We start from the raw sequence: 9,536 nt of genomic DNA, 5'->3' as shown, positions 1-9,536 counted from the left end.
TGTAGGAGAGGCAGCCTTCGCGCTGCCCCCCGCTGGCCAGCTCGGGTCCGCACTGCTGGACCACTGGTGCAAAGATGATGGATGAGGTGTGAGGTGTTGGGGAAGCGGGGGGCAGCACAGGGCAGCAGAGGTGACTCCCTGCAGATTAAGGGCAGTGAAGCCTTACAGCAGACCTGTGCCACGACCTGGGGGTACCAGCACTAGCAATTACTGGGACTCGCTCAGCTGTACTTATGCAGGAGAAGAGAAGCTGAAATAGTGCAGAGCGTGCATCAGGAAACTTATCAGGAGCAACGTGAAAGGCGGGAGGGAGAGGGGGGATGTGAGAGGAAGGAGGTGGAATGTGAGAGGAAGGAGTGGAATGTGAAAGATGGGGAGGGGGGGTGTGAGGGATGGGGAGGGGGGGATGTGAGCGATGGAAGGGGGGTGTGAGAGATGGGGAGGGGGGGTGTGAGAGATGGGGAGGGGGGGGTGAGAGATGGGGAGGGGGGGGGTGTGAGAGATGGGGAGGGGGGGATGTGAGAGAAAGGAGGGAGAGGGGATGTGAGAGAGAAAGGAGGGAGAGGGGGGATGTGAGAGACAAAGGAGGGAGAGGGGAATGTGAGAGAGAAGAGAGGGGATGTGAGAGAAAGGAGGGAGAGGGGGATGTGAGAGGGAAAGGAGGGAGAGGGGATGTCAGAAAGGAGGGAGAGGGGGGATGTGAGAAGGAGGGATAGGGGGATGTGAGAGAGAAAGGAGGGAGAGGGGGATGTGAGAGAGAAAGGAGGGGGAGGGGATGTCAGAAAGGAGGGAGAGGGGGGATGTGAGAAAGGAGGCATAGGGGGGATGTGAGAAAGGAGGGATAGGGGATGTGAGAGAGAAAGAAGAGGGGGGTGTGAGAGAAAGGAGGGAGGGGGGATGTGAGAGAGAAAGGAGGGAGAGGGGGTTGTGAGAGAGAAAGGAGGAGAGGAGGGATGTGAGAGAGAAAGGAGGGAGAGGAGGGATGTGAGAGAGAAAGGAGGGAGAGGGATGTGAGAAAGGAGGGAGTGGGGGGATGTGAGAGAGGAGGGAGAGGGGGATGTGAGAAAGAAAGGGAGAGTGAGAGAGAAAGGAGGAAGAGGGGGATGTGAGAGAAAGGAGGGAGAGGGGGATGTGAGAGAGAAAGGAGGGAGGGGAATGTGAGAAAGGAGGGAGAGGGGGATGTGAGAGAGAAAGGAGGGAGAGGGGATGTGAGAGGAGAAAGGAGGGAGAGGAGGGATGTGAGAGAGAAAGGAGGAGGGGGGATGTGAGAGAGAAAGGAGGAGAGGAGGATGTGAGAGAGAAAGGAGGGTGAGAGGGGGATGTGAGAGAGAAAGGAGGGATGTGAGAAAGAAAGGAGGAGAGGAGGGATGTGAGAGAGAAAGGAGGGATGAGAGAGAAAGGAGGGAGAGGAGGGATGTGAGAGAGAAAGGAGGGAGAGGAGGGATGTGAGAGAGAAAGGAGGATGTGAGAGAGAAAGGAGGGAGAGGGGGATGTGAGAGAGAAAGGAGGGAGAGGGGGATGTGAGAGAGAAAGGAGGCAGAGGAGGGATGTGAGAGAGAAAGGAGGGAGAGGAGGGATGTGAGAGAGAAAGGAGGGGAGGGGGATGTGAGAGTGAAGGAGGGAGAGGGGGGGATGTGAGAGAGAAAGGAGGGAGAGGAGGATGTGAGAGAGAAGGAGGGAGAGGGGGGATGTGAGAGAAGGAGGACGGTGAGAGAGAAAGGAGGGAGAGGAGGGACGTGAGAGAGAAAGAGGAGAGGAGGGATGTGAGTGTGAATGGAGGGTGAGGGGGATGTGAGAGAGAAGGAGGGAGTGGAGGGATGTGAGAGTAAGGAGGGGAGGGGGGATGTGAGAGAAAAGGAGGGAGAGGAGGGATGTGAGTGAGAAAGGAGGGAGAGGAGGGATGTGAGAGAGAGAGGAGGGATGTGAGAGAGAAGGAGGGAGAGGAGGGATGTGAGAGAGAAGGAGGAGAGGAGGGTGTGAGAGAGAAGGAGGAGAGGGGGGTGTGAGGGAAGGAGGAGGGAATGTTGACATTTTACAAATTGCCTTAATAATTGTAACATATTAATCAGACACCCGGGCATTAGATCACTGCCCCTAAGTGGCATCGTTACCAGGACGTGCACTGGCACTGCCACCGGCTCTGCCTTCCTCTGCCGGAGCTCATGGGGTCAGATGACGGAGACCTTTGCCGGCCAGAGACACCTGCGAACGAGCCCCGTCCGACAGGGACACGGCTCAGGGCGATGAGAGTGATTCCAGCTGCGGACCGCGCCCCTCGCACAAAGAGGGGCTTTGTCCTGCGCAGCGTTGCGTCTCATTCCTGCAGTGCTCCCCATCCCACGCCCGCGCTGCGGGTTCCACCTGCATTAACCCCTTCTCTGCAACAGCCTGCGAAGAGAGGGACAAAGGGGTCACTGGACCATTTCTGTCACTAGTGACGTTCCTCTCTCCTGTGACTGTCTCTGTGTCACTGTATCACTGTCTCTGTGTCACTGTATGTGTTCACTATCACTGTCTCTGTGTCACTGTGTCACTGTATGTGTCACTGTATCACTGTCCTGTGTCACTGTATGTGTCACTGTATCACTGTATCACTGTCCTGTGTCACTGTATGTGTCACTATCACTGTCTCTGTATCACTGTATCACTGTATGTGTCACTGTATCACTGTCTCTGTGTCACTGTATCACTGTCTCTGTGTCACTGTATGTGTCACTATCACTGTCTCTGTATCACTGTATCACTGTATCACTGTATGTGTCACTGTATCACTGTCTCTGTGTCACTGTATCACTGTCTCTGTGTCACTGTATGTGTCACTATCACTGTCTCTGTATCACTGTATCACTGTATGTGTCACTGTATCACTGTCCTGTGTCACTGTATGTGTCACTGTATCACTGTCTCTGTGTCACTGTATGTGTCACTGTATCACTGTCCTGTGTCCACTGTATGTGTCACTGTATCACTGTCTCTGTGTCACTGTATGTGTCACTATCACTGTCTCTGTATCACTGTATGTGTCACTATCACTGTCTCTGTGTCACTGTATCACTGTATGTGTCACTGTATCACTGTCCTGTGTCACTGTATCACTGTATGTGTCACTGTATCACTGTCCTGTGTCACTGTATCACTGTATGTGTCACTGTATCACTGTCTCTGTGTCACTGTATCACTGTATGTGTCACTGTATCACTGTCCTGTGTCACTGTATCACTGTCTCTGTGTCACTGTATGTGTCACTATCACTGTCTCTGTGTCACTGTGTCACTGTATGTGTAACTATCACTGTCTCTGTGTCACTGTATCACTGTCTCTGTGTCACTGTCCTGTGTCACTGTATCACTGTCTCTGTGTCACTGTCTCTGTATCACTGTCACTGTATCACTGTCTCTGTGTCACTGTATCACTGTCTCTGTGTCACTGTATCACTGTCTCTGTGTCACTGTATCACTGTCACTGTGTCACTGTGTCTATCTCTGTCTATACTCTTTGTGTCTGTCTGTGTCTTTTTGTCTGTCTGTGTCTATACTCTCTGTGTCTGTCTCTCTCTGTGTCTGTCTCTGTCTGTCTCTCTGTGTTTCTGGGTCTCTCTCTGTGTGTCTATGTCTCTGTGTCACCGTGTCTCCGTCTCTTTGTCTCTCTGTGTGTCTGCGTCTCTGTCTGTCTGTGTCTCTCTCTGTGTCTGTCTCTGTCTGTCTCTCTCTGTGTGTCTGGGTCTCTCTCTGTGTGTCTGGGTCTCTCTCTGTGTGTCTGGGTCTCTCTCTGTGTGTCTGAGTCTCTGTGTCACTGTCTCTCTGTGTCTGTCTCTCTGTGTGTCTGCGTCTCTCTGCGTGTCTGCGTCTCTCTGTGTGTCTGTGTCTCTCTGTGTGTCTGTGTCTCTCTCTGTGTCTGTGTCTCTCTCTCTGTGTGTCTGTCGCTGTCACTCTCTGTCTCTCTCTCTCTGTTTCTGTCTCTCTCTCTCTGTGTCTGTCGCTGTCACTCTCTGTCTCTCTGTCTCTCTCTCTCTGTATCTGTGACTCTGTCTGTCTGTGTCTGTCTCTTTGTGTCAGACGCACACATCCTCCTCGAACACTCAAAAAATAGTTTTCAACATCACCATTCCCCCGCCCCCGAGTCCCTAAGACACGTGACGTCCCTGTTTTCAGTCCTGCGCTGTCACGCCATTTCATAGGCTAAAAAAATTGAACATGGATATCATTTACTTAGCCAAAACGTAATTAGCGATCGCGAACGCACGCTGGAAAACACGAATGCCTTCTCCCGCAGAAACAATGGCGTTACATTGGCAATTAGAATAAGTGTACTCATTTATAGAGATTGATTAGCAATTCCTAGTTGTTCTTACTAATTGCACTAATTATTTGAATGGAGGAGTTTGAAAATGCCGTCATTTTTAACTTGAGTGAGAAAGCTGTTCAACTCTAATGGCGCTGGGAGAAGCGGCGCTACCTTCTCTGCTGCCAGCATTGAAGATATATATATATATATATACCAGCTGATATACCCGGCGTTGCCCGGGGGTGGAAGGGCAGGGGCATGGAGTGGAAGGGCGGGGCAAGGGGTGAAGAAGGGCGGGGGGGGCAAGGGGCGTAGAAGGGTGGGGGGGCAAGGGGCGTAGAAGGGCAGGGGGCAAGGGGCGTAGAAGGGCGGGGGGCAAGGGGCGTGGAAGGGCGGGGGGCAAGGGGCGTGGAAGGGCGGGGGGGCAAGGGGCGTGGAAGGGCGGGGGGGCAAGGGGCGTGGAAGGGCGGGGGGGCAAGGGGCGTAGAAGGGCGGGGGGGGCAAGGGGCGTGGAAGGGCAAGGGGGCAAGGGGAGTGAAAGGGCAAAGGGCAGGGAGGGGCAAAGGGCAGGGAGGTGCAGGGGGGCAAAGGGCAGGGAGGCGCGGGGGGGCAAAAGGGCAGGGAGGGGCAGGGGGGGGCAAAGGGCAGGGAGGGAGGGGGGCAAAGGGCAGGGAGGGGGGGGCAAAGGCAGGGAGGAAGGGGGGGCAAAGGGGAGGGAGGGGGGGACAAAGGGCAGGGAGGGGGGGGCAAAGGGCAGGGAGGGAGGGGGGGCAAAGGGCAGGGAGGGAGGGGGGGCAAAGGGCAGGGAGGGAGGGGGGGCAAAGGGCAGGGAGGGAGGGGGGGCAAAGGGGAGGGGGGCAAAGGGCAGGGAGGGAGGGGGGGCAAAGGGCAGGGAGGGAGGGGGGGACAGGGCAGGGAGGGAGGGGGGGGACAGGGCAGGGAGGGACGGGGGCAAAGGGCAGGGAGGGAGGGGGGGGGCAAAGGCAGGGAGGGAGGGGGGGGCAAAGGGCAGGGAGGGAGGGGGGGCAAAGGGCAGGGAGGGAGGGGGGGGGCAAAGGGCAGGGAGGGAGGGGGGGCAAAGGGCAGGGAGGGAGGGGGGGGCAAAGGGCAGGGAGGGAGGGGGGGCAAAGGGCAGGGAGGGAGGGGGGGGCAAAGGGCAGGGAGGGAGGGGGGGCAAAGGGCAGGGAGGGAGGGGGGTAAAGGGCAGGGAGGGAGGGGGGGCAAAGGGCAGGAGAGGGAGGGGGGCAAAGGGCAGGGAGGGAGGAGGGGGGGCAAAGGGCAGGGAGGGAGGAGGGGGGCAAATGGCAGGGAGGGAGGGGGGGCAAAGGGCAGGGAGGGGGGCAAAGGGCAGGGAGGGAGGGAGGGAGGGAGGGGGGGCAAAGGGCAGGGAGGGAGGGGGGGCAAAGGGCAGGGAGGGAGGGGGGGCAAAGGGCAGGGAGGGAGGGGGGTGCAAGGGCCAGGAGGAGGGGGGAAAGGGCAGGGAGGGAGGGAGGGGGAAAGGGCAGGGAGGGAGGGGGGGCAAAGGGCAGGGAGGGAGGGGGGGGCAAAGGGCAGGGAGGGGGCAAAGGGCAGGGAGGGAGGAGAGGGGGGGCAAAGGGCAGGGAGGGAGGGGGGGGCAAAGGGCCGGGAGGAGGGGGGGAAAAGGGCAGGGAGGGAGGGGGGGAAAAGGGCAGGGAGGGAGGGGGGGGCAAAGGGCAGGGAGGGAGGGGGGGGCAAAGGGCAGGGAGGGAGGGGGGGCAAAGGGCAGGGAGGGGGGGAAAAGGGCAGGGAGGGAGGGGGAAAAGGGCAGGGAGGGAGGGGGGCAAAGGGCAGGGAGGGAGGGGGGGGCAAAGGGCAGGGAGGGAGGGGGGGGGGCAAAGGGCAGGGAGGGAGGGGGGGGGCAAAGAGCAGGAGGGAGTGGGGGCAAAGGGCAGGGAGGGAGGGGGGCAAAGGGCAGGGAGGGAGGGGGGGCAAAGGGCAGGGAGGGAGGGGGAGCAAAGGGCAGGGGGGGAGGGGGGGCAAAGGGGAGGGAGGGGGGCAAAGGGCAGGGAGGGAGGTGGGGCAAAGGGCAGGAGGGAGGGGGAGCAAAGGGCAGGGGGGGAGGGGGGGCAAAGGCAGGAGGGAGGGGGGGCAAAGGGCTGGGAGGGAGGGGGGGCAAAGGGCAGGGAGGGAGGGGGGGCAAAAGGCAGGGGGGCAAAGGGCAGGGAGGGGGGCAGGGGGGCAAAGGGAGGGAGGGCAGGGGGAAGGAGTCAGGGACGCATTAAAAAACCCATTCCCCTGCGTTTCCTCACCTTGCACCCGGCCCGCCCTCCTCCTCCACCTCGGGCTCCTCAGCAGTGTCCGTGACCCCCGGCGAGGCTGAGACGCTCCGGTGAGGGAGGTGCTGCGCTTTTCATGGGAGAGGCGGAGAGAGCCGGAGGAGCGCTCTGTGGGGGGGGGGAGGTGGGGGGGGGAGTGGGATGTGTGAGGCAGAGCACAGGGGGAGGGTGAGACACCCGCCGAGAGCGTGCTCTGTGTGTGGGGGGGGGGGGGGGGAGTGGGAGCGGTGTGTGTGACGGAGAGCGCGGTGTGAGCGAGAGCACCAGGGAAAGCGCCGGGTGAGGGAGAGCGCCGGGTGAGGGAGAGCGCCGGGTGAGGGAGAGCGCCGGGGAAGGTTGAGTGGCGGGGGGAGGGAGTGGCCTATGGAAGGTGAGCGGCCTGTGGGAGGGTGAGAGCGCCGGTGAAGGGAGCGCCCTGTTTCAGGGTGAGAGCGCCAGGGAAGGGAGCGGCCTGTGGGAGGGTGAGAGCGCCGGGGAAGGGAGCGGCCTGTGGGAGGGTGAGAGCGCCGGGGAAGGGAGCGGCCTGTGGGAGGAGAGAGCAGGAGAGAGCGTGCTCTGGGGGGGCAATGAGAGCCGTGGGGGGGCGGGGACACAGGGGGGGGGGGGGGCAGACACACCGGCCAATGATAGCCGTGGAGGCGGGCGGACCGACGGACCAAGCAAATGGTCTCCAGACACTCACAAACAAGATTTTTGATTATATATATATATACATATATATATATATATATACAGTATATATATATATATATATATATATATATATACACACACTAGCTTTTGTAGTATATATACATTATATATTGTATATATATACACACACTAGCTTTTGTACCCGGCTTCGCCCGGGAATGTAATATTGAATACATGTCCCCCCCCCCCGCTGGTAGCACATCTCCCCCCCCCCCCCCTCCACACTGCTGGATGTAGTGCAGGGTGAGATTTGTCTCTGTCTGTGTCTGTCTGTGTGTGTATATGTGTGTGTCTGTCTGTGTGTGTGTGTGTCTCCCCCCACTACCGGAACATGTCCCTGCCCCCTCTCCCCCCCTACTGGCACATCTCCCCCCCTCCCCCTCGCTAGCACATTTCCCTCCACCTCCCCCCCCCCTCGCTGGCACATCTCCCCCCGTCCCCTCCCTGCTGGCACATCTCCCCCTTGCTGGCACATCTCCCCCTTGCTGGCACATCTCCCCCCCTCAACCCCCTGCTGGCACATCTCCCCCCCCCTGTTGGTACATCTTACCCCCCCGTTGGTACATCTCCCCCCCCGCTGGCACATCCCCCCTCCTCCCCCCCGCTGTCATATCTCCCCCCCGTTGGCACATCTCCCCCCCCCCGTTGGCACATCTCCCCCGCACATCACACATGACACACAGACAGACACAGAGAAACACACATAGCTCCAATCCAGGCAAGGACATGCCCCCTCCCGTAGTAGCCACGCCCCCCGCCCCTGCTCTAACATTATTGCTGGACAGCCGAGTGAAACTTAGAAGGTCCATAATTTGGGAGGTGAGTCACATTGGAAGCTCAAAATAGTTGCGTTGACCTACAAATCCACAGCAGAATGTACAGTGAAAGTTTTGTTGTGCAATGTGGTGCCGTTTCTGAGATTTCGATGCTTCTGACATACAAACAAACAGAATCCAACTTAGAATTATAGTATAGATATATATACAGTTAGGTCCGGAAATAATTGGACACTGATACAAGTTTTGTTATTTCGGCTGTGTACCAAAATAAATTCAAGTTACAGTTAAATAATGAATATGGGCTTAACGTGCAGTCTATAAGCTTTAATTTGAGGGTATTCACATCCAAATTGGAGGAAGGGTTTAGGAATTATATCTCTTTAATATGGAGCCCCCTCTTTTTCAAGGGACCAAAAGTAATTGGAGAATTGACTCAAAAGCTGTTTCATGGAGAGGTGTGGGCTATTCCTTCGTTATTTCATCATCAATTAAGCAGGTAAAAGGTCTGGAGTTGATTCCAGGTTTGGCATTCGCATTTGGAAGCTGTTGCTGTGAACCCACAACATGCGATCAAAGGAGCTCTCAATGCAAGTGAAACAGAGAGATAGCAGGAACATTAGGAGCGGCCAAATCAGCAGTTTGGTACATTCTGAGAAAAAAAGAACGCACTGGTGAGCTCTACAACACAAAAAGGCCTGGACGTCCACGGAAGACAATAGTGGTGGATGATCGTAGGATCCTTTCCATGGTAAAGAAAAAACCCCTTCACAACATCCAGACAAGTGAAGAACACTCTCCAGAAGGTAGGCATATCATTATCCAAGTCTACCATAAAGAGAAGACTTAACGAGAGCAAATATAGAGTGTTCACCACAAGGTGCAAACATAAGCCTCAAGAATAGAAAGGCCAGATTAGACTTTGCCAAACAATATCTAAAAAAGCCAGCCCAGTTCTGGAACAGCATTCTTTGGACAGATGAAACTAAGATCAACCTGTACCAGAATGGTGGTGCCCTGGAACTAGATTCCATATTCCTCTGTCTCCCTTTGCAGCTTATGGGATTCATTTCTCCCTAGTTAGCTGCCTGTTATTTTCCCTGTCCCAGCAGCTTGCTGCATGTGTAAAAGGCAACATTTTGATACACATGTTGTTTACATAGCCATAGTCAGTGAGTTGCTATAGCAACCTCAGCCTTTCTTTCAGAATGGGCAAGTCTGCTCTTCCCCTCTGCCTTGCTCACAGATGGTCTGTCCCCAGACTATCCTGCTACCCAGATTCCCTCTCACTTCCTTTTACCTTCTACATTGGCTGAGTGAGTACCTTCTGTTACCCCTCTACTGGCAAGGGCCTCATCCTTTTCACCTTTCCCCACTATCAAGCACACTCACCATAGAGACATTCTCCCACAACACTATCATCCACAAGTGCCTTTGTGAATCTATGCTTTCCCCAATAAAGTGAAGAAAAGACAAAGTACTTGTT

The 9,536-nt window shown here is 56.6% G+C and overlaps 1 protein-coding gene across 2 annotated transcripts in view; it reads right to left on the bottom strand.

Moving 5' to 3' along the window:
* Window positions 1-2,013: 2,013 nt before the first annotated feature.
* Window positions 2,014-9,536, bottom strand: part of LOC142483330 (uncharacterized) — a 64,868-nt gene continuing 57,345 nt past the window's right edge. The window contains exon 3 of one of the 2 annotated variants that reach the window (XM_075583432.1): window positions 2,014-2,388. In XM_075583432.1, the coding sequence (XP_075439547.1) occupies window positions 2,236-2,388 (153 nt within the window). In that variant the 3' untranslated portion in view covers window positions 2,014-2,235. Of the gene's footprint in view, window positions 2,389-3,465; window positions 4,179-9,536 lie in introns of those variants that run through there. The other variant, XM_075583431.1, reaches the window with a different exon arrangement.

Source organism: Ascaphus truei, unplaced genomic scaffold, assembly GCF_040206685.1.
Source record: "Ascaphus truei isolate aAscTru1 unplaced genomic scaffold, aAscTru1.hap1 HAP1_SCAFFOLD_321, whole genome shotgun sequence".
NCBI classification, from domain to species: domain Eukaryota; kingdom Metazoa; phylum Chordata; class Amphibia; order Anura; family Ascaphidae; genus Ascaphus; species Ascaphus truei.
Note: the sequence above shows the minus strand (reverse complement) of the source record. Positions and strands in the feature narration are given on the sequence as shown.